The 25,496-nt window shown below is 41.3% G+C and overlaps 1 protein-coding gene across 1 annotated transcript; it reads left to right on the top strand.

The window, feature by feature from the left end:
- Window positions 1–8,457: 8,457 nt before the first annotated feature.
- Window positions 8,458–23,514, top strand: LOC115823801 (SCAN domain-containing protein 3-like). The gene is made up of 4 exons (XM_030787826.1): window positions 8,458–9,808; window positions 9,995–10,231; window positions 10,941–11,000; window positions 23,318–23,514. Exons 1-4 carry the CDS (start codon window positions 8,458–8,460, stop codon window positions 23,512–23,514), a joined length of 1,845 nt encoding a protein of 614 aa, XP_030643686.1.
- Window positions 23,515–25,496: the final 1,982 nt, after the last annotated feature.

Below are 25,496 nucleotides of genomic sequence, written 5' to 3'. Positions count from 1 at the left end.
CCGTATCAGACTGATAAAGACGAAATCTTCAGCATCGACTTATTATCCTTTGTAGTCTGAGTGTGATTCGCGTTCAGTCAAGCGAGCGCTGCAGCAGTTGCTGGTTGACAGGCAAAAGGCGCGTTGACATAAAACTGTTTCACACTATATATGTCTGTGGGAGCACCGGGTGGCACTTGTGGGCTGGTCCATGAATGGAGAAAATGACCCCGATGACACTTCATACGATTAGCCTGTTTCTTTAAACATTAACATTCCCTCCTCTTTGACCGGTATCTCTTCTACTTGTTGATTCGAACGAATTTACGACTCCTGGGGTTAAAAGGGAAGAGGTACAGTTAGCCAAGTACCAGGCCCAGTTAATCTGTAAAATGCTGGAATACCTTAAGAGAAAACCTATTTTCTTGTTCATAATAAGCATGCTGTTCAATCGCAACGCGGTGATCACGTCATTGTTTACTTGCTGAGAAGTAACATTCATGATCATTTGCTGTGGAATTCTCGTTTCTTGTACAATGTTACCACGTTTATTAAGGGGGGAGAGCAGTCTCTCCTTCTCTCGCTCTCTTCAACTCATCCACAGCAACGTCTGAAAAACCTATAATATAAAAACACGTCAGTAAAACAAAACAAGAGACGTCAGTAAAACAAAACAAAACAATACAAAACATGTGCATGTGTATGCTGTATCACTGCTCTTCCCTACATTACCACTGAAATTTTCTAACATTTGTTCTACAAATACATTGCAGTAAGTAGTGGGAGGCAATCTTTAGGATCTGTTCATGTAAAATGGGTGCCAGTCTTTGGAGTCATCTGGATTGACATTTTCCACTGACCACTCCCTCAGTAAAAGAATGTTCTTTTCTTACTGTCCCTGTCAGACTTTCTCCAGTCTCTGACCAACTAGTCATTTAGGTCAGAGTCCCCCCGGCCCTGTTTACACCTTGCATTAAGATCCGATTTTGGTGATCCGATCACAAGTGGACAGCTCTAAAGTACAGGTGTAAACGCATCCAATGCGCACTGAGGTCACATTGAGATCCGATCGCTCAGACCAAATTCGGAGGTGGTCTGCTACAGACTACTTGAGAATGCAAATGATTCAACGCATATACCCTTGAAGATGGTTTGACTGGCGTGTGGGTAAATCTGATAGGACAGGCTGCCAAATCTGCCAAATGTTGATCGTCTGTTGTGGAAAAAAAAGATATTCCTCTGTGCGCTGCTCTCCAAAGAACATCCGAAAGAGTGTCACAACACCAAACACTAATTAAAGCCCATTAAATTAATGAAAGTCGGTTTTAATAAAATCAGTGTAACTGATAAACTGGTAGTTCCCCCCCCCCCCAAAAAAAAAAATTACTTCATGGCATAAAATATTTTTTATTCTTTATGACAGATATTTTGTGAGTAAAATATGTTGTGAAAGCAGACACATTAATTTCCTGGATGACTGGATCTTCCAAGCCAGGGAATGTAAGAAAGAAAGAAAGAAAGAAAGAAAGAAAGAAAGAAAGAAAGAAAGAAAGAAAGAAAAACAGTTGCAGATGGGGAACCTGTGTGACTGTGAGTAGATGAGTCAATACACACCATCTACAGTGGCCCTGGTCACCAGTTCAACTGGTGGTTTCACTGTGTTGATTTTGGCGATGACGGATGAAAGGCTGTATGTGGCTTTATGTGAGTTCTTAACAAGGTTAGACAGGCTTTCTGTTATGAATACGAATATGAAGGAAGCAAGGAAAATAGGTTTTGATGGAGCGTAGAACTACATTACAGTAGCATAGGTCTTCTCCCTCTGCCCACTTCTGTTCCTCACTACATATTATTAGACCTTGTTTATCTCTTGTATTATCTGAAACATTACTGACCCTCTTCTACCACAGGGCATGTGTGTGTGTCATCTTGTCAGCAGCTCAGAAAACATTGCCATTTAGTTGTGCAATTACAAATTCCCCTTGTAAATTTAATTCTCATGATTTTCATGTACATGTCCCTGGGTTTCACAGGTATTGCTCTGTTAACCTACCGTGACCAAAGTGTTTACTGCGTAAATGAGATATTGTATCCAGTACTCTGTAGAGTCTCGGTTTCAAAACCCATTGTAAATATTGATATACCCACTACACTGATGAACTCTGGGCATTTTCATAAATCATGTGTATTATTCATTCATTCATCGTCTAACTTGCTTATCTTAGTTAGGGGTCGCAGGGGTGCTAGAGTCTATCCCAGCGCTCATTGGGTAGAAGGTGGGGAAACATCCTGGACAGTTCGCCCGACTTTCATGTCTTTGGACTGTGGGAGGAAACCGGGGAGAACACGCAAACTCCACACAGAAAGGACCATGGCTACCCCTCATGAACTGTGGGAGGAAACCGGGGAGAACACGCAAACTCCACACAGAAAGGACCTTGGCTGCTCCTCATGAACTGTGGGAGGAAACCGGGGAGAACACGCAAACTCCACACAGAAAGGACCTTGGCTACCCCTCATGAATTTCCCCCTAAGTGGGGGAAATTCTTCTGTATTGAAGAGAGTTGCTAACTTTCTGAAGAATCAGCCAGTATAGATATTATTTCGTGCACATGGGAGAGGTACATCTCAGAGATGAAGTGCAGTTCTCACTGAGGTTAAGGAGTGCAGAGCTTTTCATACAGTAAGACAAACAAGTCCAAGGACATGAGTGATGAAAGCTCTCTGGTTTTAGAAATGGAACAAGACATTATAATTGTAAATAAATATGAATTTACATCTAATTAAAAAAAATTATTTTCTTTTGTTTTGGAACCACTCCTGGTCTAAACCTAACCCATCTGTGTTTAATTTTATGAATCCAACAAACACAGATACATATGGAAACTGTGGCCCCTCTGAACACCCCTAGAGTGCATGTTCATTTAAGATCTGAAGGGTGTTGTTTTGCAGCTGAATGTCCACACAAAATGATTCACATGTACAAGCTTTCTTGCTCAATAACTTCATCTATGACCTGAACATCATTTTGGTTTAAGATTCATCCTCCCTTTGTGTTTTTACCTAAATCAACTCGGAATTTGAGTTTTTGTGCCAGTTGAGCTCCAAGATAATAACATGAGGATTTTTATCTAATAGCAGAGGGAGAAAATGTGTTAGGATAGTAGACAAAAATAATACTGTGATTTGTCTTATTTTAATTTGAATAACATATGCCAATTTGCGTAAATGAGATATTGTATCCAGTACTCTGTAGAGTCTTGGTTTCAAAACCCATTGTAAATATTGATATACCCACTACACTGATGAACTCTGGGCATTTTCATAAATCATGTTTATTATTCATTCATTCACCGTCTAACCTGCTTATGTTAGTTAGGGGTCGCAGGGGTGCTGGACCCTATCCCAGCGCTCATTGGGTAGAAGGTGGGGAAACATCCTGGACAGGTCGCCAGTCCTTCGCAGGGCAGACACACAGACAAACACAGTCACGCACACACACACCTACGGGCAGTTTAGCATCTCCAGTTCGCCTGACTTGCATGTCTTTGGACTGTGGGAGGAAACTGGGGAGAACACGCAAAGTCCACACAGAAAGGACCTTGGCTACCCCTCATGAACTGTGGGAGGAAACCGGGGAGAACACGCAAACTCCACACAGAAAGGACCTTGGCTGCTCCTCATGAACTGTGGGAGGAACCCCGGGGAGAACACACAAACTCCTCACAGAAAGGACCTTGGCTACCCCTCATGAATTTCCTCCTAAGTGGGGGAAATTTCTCTGTATTGAAGAGAGTTGCTAAGTTTCTGAAGAATCAGCCAGTATAGATATTATTTCATGCACATGGGAGAGGCACATCTCAGAGATGAAGTGCAGTTCTCACTGAGGTTAAGGAGTGCAGAGCTTTTCATACAGTAAGACAAACAAGTCCATGGACATGAGTGGGTGTTTACCACTTAACCTTTCTCATGGAACACAGGATACTTGGTGTTCGCTCTTCAGGTTATACAGACATACAGTTCACTCAGAGGCCTTGTCTTCTACATGATAAATGTTCATTGTTCTAACACAATGATACATTTTGCAGCATATAGTGATTAAGCAAGCCCAGGTCCCTAAAATATTAATCATCATGGCAATAGTCATGAGGCACATTTTCCTTCCAAAAGTAACAGTCATAATGCAAAGCAATATTTTTCCCACATTAGTGTACTATGGAGATAGAAAGGACAAGAGGTTTATCTGGCTGAGCGCTAAAACTGTTTGTGGCCACTTTCCAAACGGATTTGCATATTACTTTTCTTATTCAAATTTAAAGGAAAGTGGTTACACCACAGACACAAGATCGCCTGTAAGACATATACACCAAATTGTTTAAGCTGCTTTAGCCGGTTTGGTTATCTGGTCAAGTATGTATAAGTGGCACATAGCCAATATACTTAAGAATTGGTATAAACTGCTCGATGTCTCACAGTGACAGCATGGTAAGTTCTCATTTGAATCTATGTAAAGTAAAAGCTATTTGAATGTCAATGTTTTTAATGCTTTACAACAGTGTGTAAATGCTCTCAGGCAAGTACATGGCAAATCTGATTTTTTTCACATGCCTCATTTTTTTCCCCATCTCTCTCTCTCTCTCTCTCTCTCTCTCTCTCTCTTTCTCTCTCTCTCTCTCTCTCTCTCTCCCAGGCAGGGGTTCTACACCCTCTCAGGCCTCCTCATTTGATTGTAAACAGCATTGTCATCTTTCTATGTCTTTGATGTGTGTCTATGTCTGGTATGTTTTTCTATGCCTTTAGAACAACTTGCAAATTTGAGTAATATTAGCATATTCAAATAGGACAGTTAATAGAACTTGAGGCTATGGGTTAACTACTGCCTTAAGTGACACACCCTGCTTGCTTAGAACAGGTGTGTTGAGAGTGTTAGATTCTGGCATTTCAATCACTTCTTAGCATATTTGATTTGCATGTTTGAAAGTGTAATATGTTTTCCTGTCACAAACAAGGATAATCAAGTATAATCATTATAGACATGGATTCTTGTTCAAGCTTCAAATGCTTGTGTGATGGGGTTTTTTTCTTTCTTTTTTTGTTGTTTATAAAACTCTTTGGTATTCTCTGTGCCACTGAAGGTATTACCTTCCTGCCCTTTAAAGGTTGCCCAATCACTTCCTGTTTACCTGAGAGACAAACACAGTGTAAACACTGAGGGTGGATACTCAAAACACTTCACTGTCAGCTGTTAGAAACAGAAACATGATTTATGTCTGTACATCATTTACTCGTAACTGTTCTATACAAATATTGTACATGTTATTAAGGTATGTAATAAATATATGTTTTTATCCCTCACATTCATTCATCCCCTTCTCTAATATCATATAAGCTTATGGTCGATGACTGACAGATGCATTTTCACTAAACCTAATGGCCTCTGACCTTTACCTTTTTGTATTAGTAGCGGTCAGTTTGCTTTGGTCCATGTCACAAAATCCCAAGATATAGAGATTTCAATGGCTTGGCACTGCCCTACAAAGTGGACTTCACAGGGTACTCAGCTATTTAAAGTCTGATTCCCAACCTTAGGAAGTAAACATGTTCAGTCCGACAAGAGCTGTAAACTGCATAGCAAACTGAAAGGTAGTCACTTTACAGGAGGTTGACAGGAGAGTTTAACTATCAGTCCCTGAGCACTGCACTTTCGAAATCCAGTTTAACTGGACATGAAGGTCTGATCTCCCATTTAAATCAGTGGAGCAGAAAACGCTTAGGTAGGTAAATGAGTATCACACACACATCTTACATGACAAAATTGGGTTTTAAAACACCTTTAAGCCCTATAAGCATTTCAAACGCCGCGTTTTACACGGTCCATGTGATCCTAAAAACTGGTGACGAGAATAAGGAGCGGAGAGAGCTAGCAACTAAACTTACTCATTCAAAAATAAAAGCCACCGTTACCAAAAGGCTTGTGGCACGAATTGTCGTCTTTACTTCCTCGCCTCATCTCGCAGGCGTAGTGCTGCACAGAATGCCAAATAGAAAGCGGAAAGGAGTGAAAGCTGCGGAATCTTCGTGATAATTCACCTCAGGCGTGGCAGAGTGACGGTTACAGTAAAGGATGCACGACATATGTGAACGCCAGCATTCCGTCACACGTCCATAGACATTTTGTAAGGCACTTAAGTCACACTTATTCCCAAAGCTATCACAGTTCCTTGATACTTCGGAAGAATCGCAGTTCGTGATTGTGCCAGTCAGTTGTCTGGTTAAAGCAATGGGCGGGACATGTGGGTTGTCGCTGCAATACGTCCCAAATGAAGGAAAGACGATGATAGTGACCACAACATTCAAATGAATTAGCGTTTTTTTAAATTCAGTAAATCAGATACATTCAGTTTAATTCAACAAATTCCACATGTCATATAACAAATTTCAGACATAGTTTCATATTTCATCAAATATAAACATATTTCATGGGCAAATTTTAAACACGACTTTTGGAAAAATATGTGGGCCCACGATATGAACTGAAAATAGCAAGTATAGCCCTTCAATAAAAGGTGTAGCAATCGTTGTAAAGCCTCAGTTTTGGCCGTTTTGATGCTCCTGACCATGGGTGTGACGTTATTTGATCACTTAAGAAACCTATCCGTATCTCCCTCTTAACGGAATGCGGTAGTCTTAACGGAATGCGGTAGGTAGTTGGGAGCCCTGTCTATGAACCATGTGGTTCGGAACGTTCCTCTCGCTCTTTTCATGAGATAACTGACCCATTCTTTGTTCTTTGTTTCTTAATACCCTTTTCCACTGCCGCGGTGCCGGTGCCCGATCGAGCACCGGGGCTGCGCTTTTCCACTGACAAAATACTCGTGCCGGAGCCGAAAAGCTGGCACCGGCTCGGCACCACAGAATTGCTGGTCCCAAAAGTTGGAACCGCTGACGTCAGAGGCTATGCAAATAAAAACCACGCGAGATCCAATCAGTTCAGCGTTTGATACGTGACGTTCTCAAGAGAGGCGGGAGTAACAAAAAACGTCTGACCAAGTAGCGGTAGGCTAAAGGATATTTGTAGCATGAAAATATGTATATGATTAAAAGATGCATGAGTAACAATTTGTGTCTACATCAATACGGGCTGTTGTTTACATGTTACATGAACGTAGTCGGACCCAGAGTGGTAGAAAAAGACACACTCTCTCTCGGCTCCGGCTGGTGCAAATAAACCACTGCATGCAGACCTTCATTTAAACACTCGTTTTAACTTTTGAGCTAGGTGACAGACTTACTATTTTCATGAATTGTGCCCCCAGAGCGAAAAGTTATGGGACAAAATTCGTGAGGTGTTTCGCTGTGTGGAAGCCTAGCGTAAAAGTAAATTTATAAAGATCAAGCAGATGCGTTCTGTCCGACATTATTTTTTCCCCACGGAAATTACCCAAACTTTCGCTATGTAGCGTTCGGTTCCTAAACCAGTGGAAATGCGGGCCGGTTCTCAAAAGGCACCAAGGCAGCACTGGCTCCGCACCGGACGGGCAATTTATGTGGTCAAGAAGAGTCAGAGTGGTTAGTGTTCGTTACAGTTGCGTCTGACACCCACTCTCAGATCTGGTGTAAGGAGTGCGGCTGCTATTTCTCTGAAATTTCGCCAGAGGGCGACATAGTTCTAGTCTTTGTGTTTAGCAAGGGTTGCACTTAAACTGATTGGTTTGCTTTTTTCTTGTTTTTTCCTGCTTTTCTTGTGTTGTATGCGAGATCCAAATTTTCAGAGTGCAACATAACGACACAGGCAACATAGACATGATAAGGGAGTTGTTATGGATGAAAGCATTTCCTAAATGAATGAACGTAAATGTAAACCTTTAAATATTTGAAAAATGCGCCCCCAAGTTATTGGCGATAGCGTTGAGTTGTTGTTTTTTTTAAGTTTTGCATTTTTGTACATATTTCATCATCAGGATTACATGCTTTAAAATACATCTGTTACCTGCTCGTGTACACTTTCCAGTTGTGGGCGAGGATGGTGGTGCTCATGATAACTGTATCAGTGTGCTTAATTTCAGTATCTGAAGAGAATTGATCAAGTTGTTTTTTTACTTTTCTGTTTGATAATTGTTCCCAAACTGGGTGTGCTGGTGGTGGAATTCTGTGGACATATTTTACATTTTAGATTAGTTTTATTCAACGTAGTAGTATAGGCCAGTGTTTTTCAACCACTGTGCCGCGGCACACTGGTGTGCCGCGAGATATTGTCAGGTGTGCCGTGGGAAATTATCCAATTTGTGTGCCTGTGCAGTCCAGCGCCTGGCAGAGTAATCATGTAGTACTCTTCCATACCACTAGGTGGCAGCAGCAGCAGGTAGCTAATTGCCTTTTGCTTAGACTCTAAGCACAAGGCAATTAGCTACCTGCTGCTGCTGCCACCTACTGGTATGGAAGAGTACTACATGAGACAAGCGAATTAGTGACGCATGGATGCAGCGACAGGTGGATAGCAGGACGACGGTGAAAGTGATGGATAAGTTTTTGAAGAGGAAAAATGCTGACTCTGAACTGGACCCTGGACAAAATCCGGACCCAGATGAAGGCCCTAGTATGAGTGGAGGTCAAAAGAAAGCAAAGACGTCCAGCAAAGTTTCTGGCGCGAGGCAATACAACGAAAGCTATCTTGCATTTGGATTTACTTTTACCGGAGATGCAACGGCACCGACTCCGTTGTGCTTGGTATGTGGTGAAAAGCTCTCCAACAGTGCTATGGTCCCAAGTAAGCTTAAACGCCATCTCCAAACGAAACACCCTTCACTTCAAAACAAAAATGTGGAGTATTTTGTTCGCCTGCGTGAACACACGGATAAACAAGCAACTTTCATGAGAAAAACCGCAAAGGTAAACGAGAGAGCCCTCAAAGCTAGCTACCACGTCGCTGAACTTGTGGCTAAATCAAAAAAGTCCCACACTGTGGCAGAGCAATTAATACTTCCCGCCTGCAAAGCCATTGTAAATGAGATGCTCGGACCCGAAGCGGCTAAAGAAATAGCCAAAGTCCCTCTCTCAGATAACACAATTTCCAGACGTATTGATGATATGTCTGCAGATATCGAAAGTGTGGTTTTGGACAAGATCCGTATCAGTAATAAATTTGCGTTGCAACTTGATGAGTCTACTGATATAAGTGGACATGCTCAACTCTTGGCCAATGTGCGTTTTGTAGATGGAGACACAATCAGAGAAAACTTTTTATTTTGCAAGGCTTTGCCAGGAAAAACAACAGGAGAGGAAATTTTTCGGGTCACATCAGAATATCTGGAAAAAGGAGGACTTAAGTGGGAAAACTGCACGAGTGTCTGCACTGATGGAGCTGCAGCCATGGTCGGGCGCACCAAAGGCTTTGTAAGCAGAGTGAAGGAAAAAACCCCAGATGTGATCATTACGCACTGTTTTTTACACCGCGAAGCCCTCGTAGCCAAGACTTTACCAGCAGACCTCGTTCCTGTGTTGGATGATGTTGTGCGCATGGTAAACTTTGTGAAGTCACGACCTGTGAAAAGTCGCATATTTGCGGCTTTGTGTGAAGAAATGGGAGCGGAGCATAAAGCCTTGCTGTTTCATACGGAGGTCCGATGGTTGTCGCGCGGCAAGGTGCTGGCCCGTGTGTATGAGCTGCGAGAGGAACTTAAAGAGTTTCTGACAAATGAGGGGTCCGACTACGCAAAGCTGCTTGCAAGTGATGAGTGGTGTGCAAGGCTGGCATACCTGGCAGATATTTTTCATCATCTGAATGAACTGAACACACGAATGCAAGGCCGAAATGAAAACCTGCTTACAAGTACAGATAAAATAAATGGATTCCGTTCAAAGGTGCAACTCTGGCAGCAAAATGTGGAAAGTGGCAATCTTGAAATGTTCCCACTCACCAATAATTGGCAAGATGTTAATACTGCTGCACTGTGTGAGATAATAGTTAAACATTTGAAAACTCTTGAGGAGAAGATGTCATTTTATTTCTCTTCAGCCTCCACGGAGTGCCTTGACTGGGTTAGGAACCCATTCAGCTCAGCATCAGCTGTTGGAAAGGACATGACTTTACAGGAGCAGGAGGAGCTAACTGAACTGAGACAAGATCGTGGTCTCAAGCTAAGCTTTGCTGATCTACCTTTGGACAGTTTTTGGTTGGCAGCTGTCAAGGAGTTCCCCATGCTGGCCAACAAAGCTATTTTGACATTGCTCCCATTTTCCACAACATACCTGTGTGAGGTGAGCTTTTCAAGCCTGACTGCTGTAAAAACTAAAAACAGAGAAAGACTGAGAGCTGTGGAGGAAGAGCTTCGTGTGTGTCTTTCATCGATTCCTGCCAGGATATCAGCTCTGTGTTCATCCAAACAGGCCCAGGTTTCACACTGAGTGAGTGTAAATATGAAAGATTATAAAATACTTTTTTCTTTGTGTTTATTTGATTCCTATTCAAGACGTTATAATATAACGTCATTCTTCAATGTTAAAAAACGCTTATATTAACAATCTAACACTTATATTGTTGAAATAAGCTTTTTTTTCACATTTTCAGCTGGTGGTGTGCCGCGGGATTTTTTCAATGAAAGAAATGTGCCTTGGCTCGAAAAAGGTTGAAAAACACTGGATTAGAGATAGGTTGGAGCTTTTCAAACGTCTTTATAATCTATTATCCTTTGAAGCCGCCATTTGACCCTGTACAGTGTTTCAGTCTCTCACAGCGCTACAAATTCACCTGTAAGAAATTCTTTACACCACAGATGAGGGACGTAACAGTTTTTGCAAAATATCACACTTTTCAGACTTTGAAAAGAATGGTTTTTAGACATCTTTGCTCTCGTTCGTTGATGTCCATTTTCATTTGATTCATAAAGATGTTTGCTGTTTGTTTGTATCAGGCTGTGAAGAGCGTATTCATAACTATGCCCCTCCCCCTTTCCCTCTCTTAGACACCTCCCACCTTTCCGCCCTCCCCTCTTCCTCCCTCCAGTTCTCTTTCAATCTCACAGGTAATTCCAGCAACTCATGTGATAAATTGATAAATGGATTTTAATGACAGTTTAGGCACCTCATGTCCTCACACTGAATCAGCGCTTTCCCGCTGGAGAAATGATATGAAACACAGCAGTCGTTTTCAGAAAGATAACATCTCTCTTGCACACACTAAGAGGAACAGAGGGTGTTTTATCTGAAGCAGTTTGGATAAACTGACACTGGAAGTCAAACAGCTCAACTTTGTTGTACAATCTGAATGTTAACAAATTAAAGAGAAAAAACGAATAAGTCATTAATTAACACTTATTTATCATTAATAAATAATCACAGTACGTATCACTATCAACGACGACAATGCAGTCAGTGTAACGGTATGCTTCCACTGCAGCGGATTTCCCATCGCACTCCCTCAGGTTGTACGGCTGCAAAAGTCGCACTGACTGTGCGAAATCAGTGCGAATGCACGGAAGCAAGTGAAACTGAAGTGGCGAATTTTCAACTGTCTGCAAAGGAGAACCATGCAAGAACCAATCGGTTCAGCGGGTGACGTGTTTGGTATGTGACGTCCTCCAGAGAGGCGGAAGTCTGACCAAGATGGCAGAGGCTGAATGCAACATGAAGCATGAAAACATGTGTATGATTAAAAGATGTATGGGCAACCATTTGTGTCTACATCAGCACGGGCTGTTGTTTACGTGTTACATGAACTCAGTCAGGCCCAGAGCGGTAGAAACAAAACTCTCTCAGTGTATCCCTTTGACACAAGTCTATTTCCATTTACGTAAGCTATCTCCATAAAAATTCATAAAACACCCTGAATTTATGATGCCCCCCCCACTCCTCCCAACACACACACTGACACATATTCTCTCTCTCTCTCTCTCTCTCTCTCTCTCCCCTCTGAGTGATCTGTTATATCTGATGCATACAGGAGGATCCAGGCTATGGTTAAAAAAATCCATCATAGCACAAAGCCTTTTTTAAAGCACAGACATTTTACTGTCTTCTTAAGACCAGCAAAAAGGTTTCTATCACTGGTGAAGTTTGCAGATCCTGAAATGTGTTTCTGCATGCCTGCCGCCTGATCGGAGGTCGTGTAATATTCACCGTGCCAGAAAACAAGACGTTCTGGTAAGGGCAGAAACTTCGCGCCGTTGGAGATGAACACTTCAAGAACATGTTGAGTAACAAGTGTTTTCATGTTCATGTTCTGTCATATGGTGGTGTTTGTTCTATTTGTCAGTGCAAATCTATTATAACTATATAAGTGCAGCTGTTTCTTTCTAAAATGTTTTTAATTGTTCTAAGATTTTAACCATTTAAGAGAGAGTCTTTCATGGATTTTAATTTGTTAGAAAACATACTTATTTTTTCAAATTTCTTTTCTTTATTATTATTATTATTGATTGTAGATTTTACTGCTGTGTTGCTATATTTCTCTATTTCATTAATGCAAAGAAAGCTGCCTCAGCCAAATCAGCCAAGGGTTTGTGAACTAAGTTACAAACATTAAACATTCACAATGAGCCCATTTGCTCTCCGGCTGCAGGTGTGGTGCCTACTGCTCCTTCGCCTGGTGTGTGTGTGTGTGTGTGTGTGTGTGTGTGTGTGTGCGCACACCACTGGGCGTATATGATGGGTTAAATGCAGAGGTTAAATTCACTTTATCAGTCATCTAGCTGAAATAAAAGGATGGTGAGACTGGTACAGGTTGGGTCATGCTGGTTAACACTGGAATGTTATATCTTCTACAATAACTGCACTTTAGACAGGTCTGAAAGAACCGAAAGAATTTAGCCTCTGCCAACAGACTCATGACCTAACTTGCCGCTGATGAGATTTCAACGTTATTCGCTGTTCGCATGAAAAAGCAAAAAAACGAAAACCCCACAAACAGCAAAGTCACACAAATGCTTTTCTCTAGGTCCCTCCCATTCAGAGCAAGAGGAGCGCCTCTAATCATATCACCTGAACATAGTTCAGACTGCTGCACTCTCACCTCTGTAGTTTGATACCAAAAGTTATTTAATGAAGCATGAGGGATTTTAAACATGAGACGGCACAATATTTTCACTGCATATCGGGCTCCCATTTGGATACGCGTTCCCATCATAAACGGTAGGTTTCACTGGCATTTCGCTGAAATTATTTCGTTCAACGGCAGACACGTCAAAGGAACAAGTCTGAAGAGTGCAAAAGATTTTAGCCCAAAATGTGCACGATTTCTCTCGCCCTCGCTCTGTGTGTCTGTGTGGTGGAGGTGAAGGGGTCACTTGAGATGGCAGAGGTACATTCCTTAGCTTTGTAGCTTTTTTTTTTTTTTAAATTGCCTTTTCCTTATCTTCACGTCTCAGACTTATTGACACAGATTTCATGAGTTATAGAAAAGTGCTAACGCACTGGGATCAGTCAGCGTGGGAGGTGCAGTTGGTTTGTGAGGGACAGATGTGCAGAGCAGACAGGGCACATGGACCGAGCATGCACTGCTCACCATGGGAATGTGGACAAGCACCGGAACAATTTAACTCAGCGTCTAGTGTGCACATAGTTGTGCAAGCGTTCCTAGACAGATACAGTTGTTTCGTAACTTGACTGAGAGTGGCATTTTGGTTAAAGCAAAGTTTACGCCAGTGACACCACTTTCTTGATTTTTTTTCTGGGAAAGGGAACATTTCAGATGTATGTTACTTCATTTTAAAAAAAAAAACATTTAAGGGGGAAAAATAAGCTCAGTTTGGAAGATTTTCCTGCTCTATGAAGAGGATGTGAAAAGGCATAGCTGAAATGCCATTCAGGAAATTTAGTTTTCATGTCTGTTCAGGTGTGACAGGATAGATGATTGCAGGAAAAAGACATACACTGGGGTTGGAAAAAGCAGGGTCTTAGAACCATCCATAGTTTCAGTGCAAGTAAAGCAGGGCCTTTAGACTACAGAGAGACAGACAGAGAGTTGAAAAACTGTTCAGACCCCCAAAACTATTTTTTTTTTTGCCATAGATTCTAAATTCAAAATACGTTAAAGTAGGCTTTTCCCTCCAACTGATCTAAAAAAAATGGTACGCCATCATATCAAATCAAGAGTCCAAGACCTCTCAACAATTTCGTAAAAATTCGTAAAAAGCAAAATTGGGGTTAAGATACAAGGTTGAGAAACACAAACCAAGAATAAAACAGACTCACAGAATGATACGGGGGACTGTACACAAACTAACAGGTTGGACAAGGTTTGGATTACACAAGGCAGGAGACAGGATTCTCAAGTAAACAGGCCAGATACTGCTCTTACATGTGTCGCAAATGTACATCATTTATAAGACATCACAGTAAACTGAAGAAAGGCATTTGTATTTATATAAACTCAGAACTAGGTAAGTTGACAGAAGACAGGTGAAACAGGAAGAAAGGGAGCAGAAACAGGTGTAACAGATCACTGAATGACTGACTGATTTAATCAAAGAAAACAGGTCTTAACAGAAGTCTAAACGGCCTGCCAGGGTGGGGGAAGGTACACATAATACGTTAGGTGTGACGGAAACACAGATCGGGGGAAGAGTGAAAGTTGTTCTCGACGGCAGTGAACGCGCCTCAGAGCTCAGTGCAGGTCCATAGAAAAGTACACCTGCACTGCCTTGTTCAAGCCATCCCTCTACACATAGTCACTGAGCGAGAATGGCACTTTTTACAGAGGCTACTCTGAGTTGCAGGTGTCAGTGGCTGTAGTTGTAAATAATGATCATGGCTCATCTCTAAAACTTTGCACAAGAAGGGCCTTTATAGATATGTGGCGAGGAAGAAGCCCTTCCCCGTAGAGAATTTGAAAAACATCCCTATTGACGATATTTCGGACATAAAGACGTGATAGAAATTCTCATGGTCCTATGAGAACAAAGTGGAACCTTTTTGGCTTCAACACTAAGCGATACATGCGGTGTTACTTAAACTGTACATGAGCCAGGCAGCACCATCCCACACTGTACAACAGGGCAACAACCCAGAGCAACACTGAAGGGGCTTAAAATGAAAACCGATGTCCCTGAGCACCAAGTCAGAGTCCTGACCTTTGCCCGATCATGATCTCAAAATCACTCCTGCGCCCAACTAACCTGCTGCAGCTTTAGCAATTCTGTGAGGAACAGGCCAAACCTGCTCCATCGCGTTGTGTAAAATGACTAGAGGAATTATAAGTGGATCTCATATGTTTTTAAGCAGAATATACTGGGCTATAACTGGATAGGATCAGTATATTTTCAAATAAGAAAGCACATGGAGAGTGTCCTTAGAGAATTGGTGTGTTAAAGAACCACTCTGTGTTTGTACAAATAATGACTACGTGTTTATTTGAGAAAATTCAAACAAGAGATCTCTGGCTTAGATTTTAAACTCTATCTGTACCTCCCTGTCTCCTGGACAATCCCTCGATTATCAGACTCTGCCTCTTTATTGTCTGAGTATTTTGACTATGATTTGCATTAAATATTTGCCTACACCTGAATCCAGCATCTCTCAGTCTTTGACAGAAGATTTTGCCTCCAGCAGGCAATTTCAAGACCTTCACTTTCTCTGCTGGTGCTTTAATCATTCAGACAGAATCAGCCAAAGGGGAGCACATCCCTCAGGAGCCAGTAAATGGATATAGAAGAAAACATAAAGTGTAGGCACTAATCAGTTTACCTTTTCCTCCCCATCATCTGTGATGTCCGCTGCTTCCAAGCAGTTATTTCTGCGGTCCCTGTATCTGCTCCTGTTACATATGGGCCATGTCATCTTTTTCATTACCAGTAACGTAGCCAGTGAACTTTATTCATTGTGTCAGATTCCACTCCTGCTGATGTGTTTACTGTGGTCTCTGTGTCTGAGTTGAAAGTGATTTCTGGAGTGTGTTACTGTCAGGATGAAATCCCCAAATGTAAAAATATTGGAACAAGATTTAAAGCATTTTTTGCCACAGTTATGCTCAAGTTTCTCTCATTTGAGAGAGGTTTTTTTTCACTACGAAACACTAAAAATCTTCCCCTACATGCCAAGAACAGTGAGGAGCAAATAGAGAGAGACAAAGATAGAGACTCATATAAACTATCTTTGACTCCGACTCCTCAATTTATAGTAACACCAACTCTGACTCTAACTCTGACTCCGACTCCACTATTTCTAATTAGACTAATTATACTTCCTATATTGACTGAGAGCACAAAAAGCATTTCATCACTGCCAGCGTGAATCATCAAGCTACCTTTTTAGCACCCTAATCTGTTAAAGTTTGGGTTTAAAGGCTATCGCTACGCCATTGTGGCTTTTAAATATTATTTTTATTTTATTTATAAGAGTAATTACAAACATTGAGTAATATTAAACATAAAAGGAGGCCGTGGACGTTTCTATCGCAGTTGCGGTTTTGGTCTTGGTTTCAGGACCGTTACACCCTGACTGGATTGATTTATATGTTGGCATGTACAGCACATTTACTTGGAGTTGGAGTCGGTACATGTTTACAGGCTCCAACTCCAGTAACCCAATAATTGCTTTCGCCTCCAACTCCACTGATCATGTGAGGATAAGTCAGCCCAGCATTTGTTGTAAGGTTGTAGTTCTGGCATATGTCCTGTCTTGATAATTAACATCAACTCTTTCAGTATGCCACCCTCTCTGGTAGCCTCGTTCATGTCTTGAAGTGTTGAGACATTTACCTCATGCATGGTAGTGAAAATTACACTGTCCATGTAGTGCTAAATGTAACTGTTGTCTACTGTGTCTGGTAAAGACAGTCTTGACAATGAATCAGCAACATTTGCTTTTCCTGCTGTATGTTCCTGTAGTCATATGGTTATAATCTTAAGGCAGGTCCCTGCATTCTTGTAGATAACAATGTGAGTTTTTTTTAAATCTGTTAGTGGACTGATAAACAGCACTGACATTGTCTCCAGGACTCAGTCACTTTAGATCAAAACATGTCTCTCTGCCTTATAGCACATCAGCATTTACTGGATCATGGTTTCATCACAGAGGCTTTTAAAAACAAAACATTAATGAAGGCGCAACACACAAGCATCATTACTGTTTTCAGGCTTTTTTTTAATCCACAAATACATGCTTACTGGATCATCTAGTTTTGTATAAATGTCATGATGTTTTGAAAGGTATTAACTTGCAGAGATAATACATTTACGTTTTTTTTGGGGGGGGGGTTGCATTTAACCGATTCCCTTATGCAGACAGACTGACAACAGTGACTATGTTTGAGGTGTCAGTCCTCTGAGGAGATAGTAAGGTTCAGTCTTTTACTGCCCTGTTAAAGTTAACAGTGGAAAAGAGACACTGAACTTAAAACCTGAACCTGACACCCTATGGTCACATGATAATTTCTCTAACAGAAGATCACAACCAGCTCCTCCCGTGAGGATCCTCTTAACAACAAGCCATCACTGGTAGCAGTTACTTAAAAATATGTTTATGAATAATAACAATAAACCCTTTTATCTTATTCATATTTGATGATTACAGTTTTTCACTCTTTAACTTTACACTGAGGTCAGTTAGAATATTTTGATTTTGATGCTTAGAATGTAGTTGAGGACAGTGAACACAGCTTCACTGATGACTAAGAAGCATCTAGCGCCCTCTGCTGGGTAATACTTCAGTGCAGTTGAAAACAGTAGACAACTTAGGACCACTGTTGCAAACCCAGATTTACCTCATTTATTGTTGGCATATTTCAAGATTTATTTCTGGAAAAGAAAAAATAATTCTTTTATGCAGATTAGTGAAATTAAATATCGATCAAGTTTTGCCACATGTTAAAAAATGACAGAAAGTCATTCTCAACAACACAAGAGTTGCAATGTCTCCTCAAAGCCTGCATGTGAAAAGCTGCTGACAGGCTGACGTATGACATCATTCTGCATCTATGATGATGTCACAGAGTTCTTCTTTTCTGAGTGTCCGAGTCTGAGGTGATCAACCAGCAGGACAATCGTGACCACGCCCACTAGTGCAGAGAGAACCGAACGCACCACAAACGCAGTGAAGCCACAGCATTGGGTACAGCCCCTACAGTCTGAGAAAGAGAGAGAGAGAGAGAGAGAGAGAGAGAGGGTAAACAACACAGGACAGGACAGAGAAAAGGGTACAAGGACCATGTATTGTTGCCTGTTGTAACCAAAACTCAGGGTAATGGTCTTGTCTGTAGGATCTTACCTGAAACTTTTTCCAACTTATTACACATCCCAGTAACACTGAGTTGTGTTGTCTGATGACTGACTGGGTTAGCAGCTACACAGCTGTAGGTGTTGTTGTCCTGATCTTCTATCTCCAGAGGGAGAGAGAGGGTGGTGTTGAGATCAGGGCTGCTGGTCTGGTTCAGTATCTCTTTCCCTTTGTACCAGGACAGAGTCACATCTCTCCCATTCTCCACTGAACACACCACTGAACACTTTGGACCAGATGGTCCACTTACTGCTGAACGACTCTGACTGACTCTAATATGAGGAGCAGGAACAGTAGCTGGTGAAAATGGAGAGGTATTAACCACAGTAAGATTATATTATATTTACTATATTAGAATTACATGCTGTGTGGTGGAAAGATCGTTCTGACTACACACAGAAAGGTACATCATCAGATTTTCATTAAATATCAGATTGCACATTGCATCAATTAATAATTTTCTTTGAAGTTATGATGCCAGTTTTATCAGTCCTGTCACATACTGTCAATGGATGCAGACATAAGCATTCTTCATCCCCAAAAATCATTCTATTGAACTGTCAGGAGGCAGAGAGCCTCTGTCAGTGTGAACTACTGAGTCAGATTTCGTTATTTTATTATTGTTCATTTTATCCATTAACATACGCACCCCTCAACATAGTGAGGAATTGCTGGCCAAGGGATAACAAGCACTGATTGAGCTGAATCTTGAGTAATAATCACTGATGTATATCATATGTATGTAGATGTAACTCCTACATTCAAGTCAAGACAAAGGCCTGAAATAGGAGGCAGTGGAAAATCTAAAGTAAACAAACAAACAAACAAACAAACAAACAAACAAACAAACAAAAACACTTAGATCTAACTCACCATACACAGTGTAACTGAAACTCTTGTACGAAACCCCTCTAGTGATGATTTGTACTTTATAAACTCCAGAATCTGTGATGTTTATGTTCCTGATGGTGAGAGATCCAGTCTGTCCGTCCAGCTGCAGTCTGTCTCTGAATCTGTCAGTGTAATCTGATTCAATATCCGTTTTATAGATTTGTGCAATGCGTGTCCTTGGATACACAGGTCCATATGACCACAGTATTTGGTCATGACTTTGTAGTTTGGTAACACCGGTGTGTAGAGTAACCGTCTCTCCCTCTCTGACATTCTCATGCAAAGTAACACCCAGTACATCTGTTGAGTAAAAACATTTATAGTACAGACATATACAATTATTCAATACATGCCATCTGAGGGCAGTGGTGACGAGGGCTGCAGCTTAGAAACGTTTAATGAAAAACGATGGTGACGTGAAAAGAGAGCTATTTGCTAGATTTAAATATTTCGGGAAGAATTCATTCAGGACGTTTTGACTGGTTCTTTTGACGGATCTTCCCTTAGCACAATCTCTCCAGCAATATATCAGAAATCCTACCTTTTACGACGGGAAAACATGTCCAGATGAGAATTTGAGTCAGATATCCAGTAAGAATGTTATGGCGTGTCATTTCCAAAGTCCGTCGTTGTTAAGAAACATTTTGTAAATGCTCTACGGAAGTAACACTGCGCGAGAGGCAACTAGACGGAGAGGGAGCCTGAAGCCGCCGGTGTGAAACTGCCGTTAGTATAATTCACACCTTTCTTTTACTTTGATCAGTTTTCCTTTTGACTAGCTTATTGACTGTTATCGCGGTTACTGACAAGACAGGTCAAAAAATGTTGTCCGAACTCATAGGTTACTAGTTTAAAGTATTCGGGATGGACTTATTCAAAAGCACTGCCCGTCAGGACTGAAGGGAACACTAAACAATAAGTTGTGCCACCTCCCACCGCTACAACCCTCCCCCCCCCCCCCGACCCCTCAAGCCACCTCCACCACACTCTTAAGGACAGAATAGTGAGTTACCATTTGATCCCTCATGTGCAGCACATAAGAGTTTACTCATACAAACGCAAAACGTTTACAGAGCGTTTTCTACGGATTAAATGCAATAGTTTGAACGTGCTCGACCACTTATTTCACTAGCCTTCAGCTCGAGCTTAATCAGCCAAGAAGAAATAAAGCATGTGATTGTGGTCAGAATGTGTTTGGTCTCCGTGTTCACTCTTCTTTGTGTCTGTGAGATGACAAAACCACACACAGACAGATTCGCCCACTACACAGATGCTCTTGTCACGAGCATAAGCTTCGTTGATGCATCATTTCCACAAACACAAACCACATCTACCCTATTTCTGTCCCAGTGGACTGACGTAAACAGAACACCCACAGGTGCCAGTCTGTCTCTGTAGAGATGCATATGTGGACTTTGCATTAGATGATGTATAAATGTACAAGACTTTTCTGCTGTACTTACCTTGTTGTTCAGTTTTACATCCTTCACTGTTGTGCTTCCTTTTGTCTCTGTCTCTCTGTTTATGTTTCACTTACTGTCTGACACATGCGTGTGGTGTATAGTATTCGACATACATATATATATCAGATCAAATTTATGAAAGGTACCTAAAATTGTGTCCTCCACCTTTATTGGATAATCACAGAATGTTTGTAGTGTTTTCTATCATGATGGTTGACACAGAAAAAAAGACCTTTTCAGTAGAAGTCATCAGTAACCTTAACTTTCATTCTGTCAGCGAAGTCCATCCTACACTTCCCCCCTGTGTGCCCAACCACTTCCTGTTAAAACTGAGAGACAGAGACCACCGAAAACAGTATGTGTGGACTCTGAAACGTTGCGTTTACTGACAGTGTCTGAAAACACTGCGTGAAAACTGTGTATGCAGTCTGAAACATTGCATTTACTGGGGATGAATAAATTTCATGGTCTCCACTTTTGGAAAAAAAGAAGGGAGTGTGCACCATAAGGTGCTGTCCCATCAAAGTTCAGGAACCTTTTATAGATGCTGAAGAGTTCTGTGTTTCTCCCTTTCTTTCTTTCTTTCTTTCTTTCTTTCTTTCTTTCTTTCTGTATCATTCACCTCAAGGGCTTTACATCCTGTTATCCAACAGTTACACTAAACGTGTCATAAGAACTCCTTGGATGAGCCTTTTATTATGATGGCTTATTTGTAGTAAGCATTGACATTACATTTATTCATTTTGCACATGCTTTTGTCCAAAGCAACTTTCAAAGATCATATCACATAGACCTAAATCAACAGCTCACAGAATGCAAAAGCTAGTGCCAGGGGCCACCCCACTGGGTCTGTTTTGGAGCTTTAATTAATGTGTTATTGGAGCTAGATGAACGTTTTCGTGACCAGACCTCCAGTGTGAAAGTTCGCAGTGCGTGTGGAAACCTAGCATTGGACTTCAATCCAGTTGGTATTGTTGGGCATCAATGTTTTTTAAAAGTGTTGAAAATAATAAACAGGCACGACGATGACTTAAGGTAGCTTTTTGTCTTTATTGAGTAAAAGGTAGCGTATACAGCAAAAGCAGAGAGGAGGTCATCAGAGGCATCCAGACAGAATCTCGATGGTGAAAAGACTAGAGTCTTGATGGTGGAAGACTAGAGTCTTGATGGTGAAAGACTGACAACAAGGTCTCACACACACACAGATATACCCGTGCAGCCAAGAGCCTTCGGCCTTGACGCCCATAGATAATGAGAGCTCTCTACAACTGTGGGGCAGGTGTGTGAGAGCTTGGTTGATAAACCAGTGTTTGAGTGAGAGAAGTGTAACACAAGATGAAAAGTATGTCCACACATTCCATTCACTTAACAAAATATATACCTGTGATCGTATTTTACCACTACACCTCACTAAGAGACCAGAGAGGTCTGGTGACGGTCAAAGTATTCAGCTCGGCCCCACAGTATCACCAGAGCGCTGTACTATGAAGCGAGTTAACTGGCTTATCCCAATGACTTCTGGTTAAGTTAACTCAAAGTAAGTAGTAAACCTCCTAACAGAAGAGCCCTATGACTTTGTTTTGCTAGGAGAATGAAACCATAGGGTTCATCTATTCGGAGGTTTACTACTTACCCAGAAGTTACCTGGGTTCAAAAATGTTCAAATGCATAGACATTAGATTACTTTCCTCTCAGAGAAGCACAAATGGGAGTGAATGATAGTTGTAAGAGGATCTCCCCACACTGGAAACATCGAGCAAAGCATTTAGACCAATGTGACCATAGGCGGTTTTACTTATAATTAATCTCTGGCTTTTATATTGGTCATCACTATAGTAACACAGGAAGAAGCCTAATCACTTCCTGCTTTAACATCAGCCATTTCTCAGCCATAGATTCTGACAGACATGTTGAACTGTTCTCTGGGTGTTATGTGTGTCTGTATGTCCTCGATTAATAATGTCATGTGGAAACAGCAGCTCAGTGGTCACTGACGATGTCCATCCTGATCCTTCTCTCTCTCCTCACAGCCCTGTAAATCTCAACATTCAGCACAAGCAACTACAAGTAAAACACACTGAGAGACCCTTGAATGTTTCCTATTCAGTTGTCTGAATGTCTGAATGCAATATATGAGGAATTTGGCAGAATTACAATTAAGAAGCATTGACAGGAGTTCCTGCCACATTAGATTAAAATAGCTGTCATATTAAAGTGCACAACTGTCTCACAGTGTTATCTTACTGGGTTGTACGGAGACCTCACAGCAGGTTAAAGTCCTTTAAACTTGAAAGTCAAAGGAACACATGGTTTAGCTGAATTTGGCAAGTTTTAATGTGAAGAAGTTTGCCACTTCAGGGCCTCACAACAAAATTACCACAGCTATTAGCACAATTGACATTAGATTGATTTGTCTGTCCAACAAAAAATCCCAAACTCTCATTGGCTGCTGTGCGGAAACAAAGCACACTTCCTGTTAGACTCTACTTCAACAGCAATAAACAGTGGTGACAACTGAACCATTCAGCAAAACATATTTTGAGCTCCCTCCAGAGGAGAAATTAAATAACAACACAATTTATGTAGAACATAGGCCAGTGCACAACCATTTAACTACTAACTGTTGATGTAACCGGAAAAATTTAAATAAAGCAACAGGTAAAAACTGTAACAATAGATAAGGCATCAGTCAAGATAGATTTTGAAACAAATGTTTGTTTTTTCCATGATCAATGTTGTGTCACAAAATGTCCTCTTTTTTCCCCCCTCCTTTGTAGAACTCTGTGTCTTTGTAACTTCTATCACCACTGCTAGAAGACAAGAAGTGAAGAGTATTGTGGGAGAGTCTTTCACATTTGGTGTTCAGGTGTCTGAATCTGATACCCTGCAGTATGAAGGACAATTTGCACAGGCTTTTAAAGGACAGAGTTACACAGAATTCGAACAGGGACGAATAGGATACTGCGACCGTTGAGGCCCAGTTCCACCACAGAACAGGCTTAATCAGAGTTGGCAGAGTCTCTGGCATTCAGGGAGCTTGTCCACTTTGCATGAGTTCAGGACCAGGGACAGGACAGGCCACAGATGCAGTCAGTGATGAGACTAGGACAGATGAAAGAGCTGCAGAGATGGTTGTGTGGTGCCCTTCCCTGTATCATGGAGCAGATTATCAGTAGAAGCTGACATCTGAATGTCTTGTTCATTTTTCGCGTCACCACAACCAGCCAAACCCAGTTAGATGATTTAGAAGGTCAGGGCTGAACAATACACTTTGGGAAGAGCGGGCTGAATCCACGCACTATCCGCTACCAAAGTACGGAATTCCAAGGCGTAATGTGTTGCTAAACAATCATTCCAACATGCTTCAATAAACTGATTCCCAGTGTCATGTTCAGCAGCAGAATGATCAACAACCTCCTCGAACAGTGAACAGAACTGGACTTCAGAACTCCCTGTTGTGCTATTTTGTTGCCGCAGTGCAGGTGCCCACTCCAAACCTCTTCCCCGTAAACAGCAAAGTGACAATGACGAAAACAATAACATGGCGTGACCGTAACAAAGTGAATTTCATCTTTCTCTGCTCTGAACATTTTCGGGTGGTGGTCGATATCTTGAAAATACTGCATGGTAGCCTGTAAGAGTTGCACAAGCTCACTGAATCCCTCCAGTGTCACCTCAATCTCCACTGGATCCATGTTTAGGTGAGGTGTTCGGTAAAGATGGTCAGTTACAGATATGTGCACAGTAATACAAGACAAAATCCAAAAATATGGTTTGAAAACAGACTAGAGTCAAAAACGAGCAGGGACTATCGACACAGAAAAGCACCACGTTCAGGTTGTAAGACAAGGAAATCACTTACTAAATGTGCAGACACAAGTTGTGCATAAGAACTAGGATAACGAGAATATGAAAATAAGCTCTCAAAGTAGCTCTCAAAGAGATGACTGATAAAAAGTCCTATACATACAGAAAGTGGGATAAAGGGTCAGTGAATTACAGGGATTGCTAATAATCAGGTGAGGCAGAGCAGGGTGAGATTGAAATGACTGAACAGAGAGCTGGATGAAGGTGGGTGTGACATTCAATATTATTACAGTATTGAGAGTATTACAAAAAGTGCAGTTATATCGTAACTTGTTCAAATTATTTAGTTAAAAACTGCCTGGCCTCTCACACCTCATCTGGGGTCGTGTCCCTTAATTTGACTGTACCTCAAACATTTCCCCTTCAAATTCACTTAAAGTAATAGAAAATCAACCCACTTTGGATATTTGGACCACACCTTGCCTTAGTGTGAGTTGGGTCAGAACCCAATGGCATTGCGACAGCAGCATGAGGTATTTTGTTTGTTTTTACACATTTTTGCAAAAAGTCATACACTCTAAGGAACTGCTGTAAAAATACAGCCAAATTGTAACAGCAGTGTACTGTTTTTCCAAAATACCATGAAATACTGTGAAGTCTGATGCCTTTTTGGAGCCAAAAGGAAGATTGACTGCTAACAGCAGGTTATGGTAAATTTGATGGAACAATGCAGTATTTTCTTTTTTACAGTAGTAGAGCAGTGAGCCACATGCAACAACCAACTTTCAATCATCATTCATCCTCCTTTCTACAAACCAACGAAAAGGTCCATAACACCATACTGAGAAATTAACATTACATTTGTGAATCTGGTTATCCAATTGGTGAGACAGGCCTATAGCCTGATTTATGCTTACTAAAACGAGACTTAATTTGGCGTCCAATTTGCAGCATGAGCAGACAGATGTGTTCTGAACAGGGTGGTGGTGTGCAGTTCGTAAACGAGTCGTTCTTTTTGAATGAATTTTTTTAGTGAGTCGTTCATACAGGTTCACCTGCACAACCGAGTCATTCTTTTTTTCTAATCCAGCTGCTCCCAGTCAACTACATGCAATCGGTCGTAAACCTCTGGTATCACTACGCAGTGTG

This window comes from Chanos chanos, chromosome 11, assembly GCF_902362185.1.
Source record: "Chanos chanos chromosome 11, fChaCha1.1, whole genome shotgun sequence".
In the NCBI taxonomy this organism is placed as follows: Eukaryota; Metazoa; Chordata; class Actinopteri; order Gonorynchiformes; family Chanidae; genus Chanos; species Chanos chanos.
This window is presented reverse-complemented; position numbering and strand designations above follow the sequence as displayed.

Coding starts and splice junctions, on each gene's coding strand:
- LOC115823801 (XM_030787826.1), top strand. CDS start 8,458: ATGCAGCGACAGGTGGATAGCAGGACGACGGTGAAAGTGATGGATAAG. Junction 9,809..9,994: donor AAATGAAAACCTGCTTACAA/GTACAGATAAAA, acceptor ATTTCTCTTCAG/CCTCCACGGAGTGCCTTGAC. Junction 11,001..23,317: donor GTTCTCTTTCAATCTCACAG/GTAATTCCAGCA, acceptor CCTCCTTTGTAG/AACTCTGTGTCTTTGTAACT.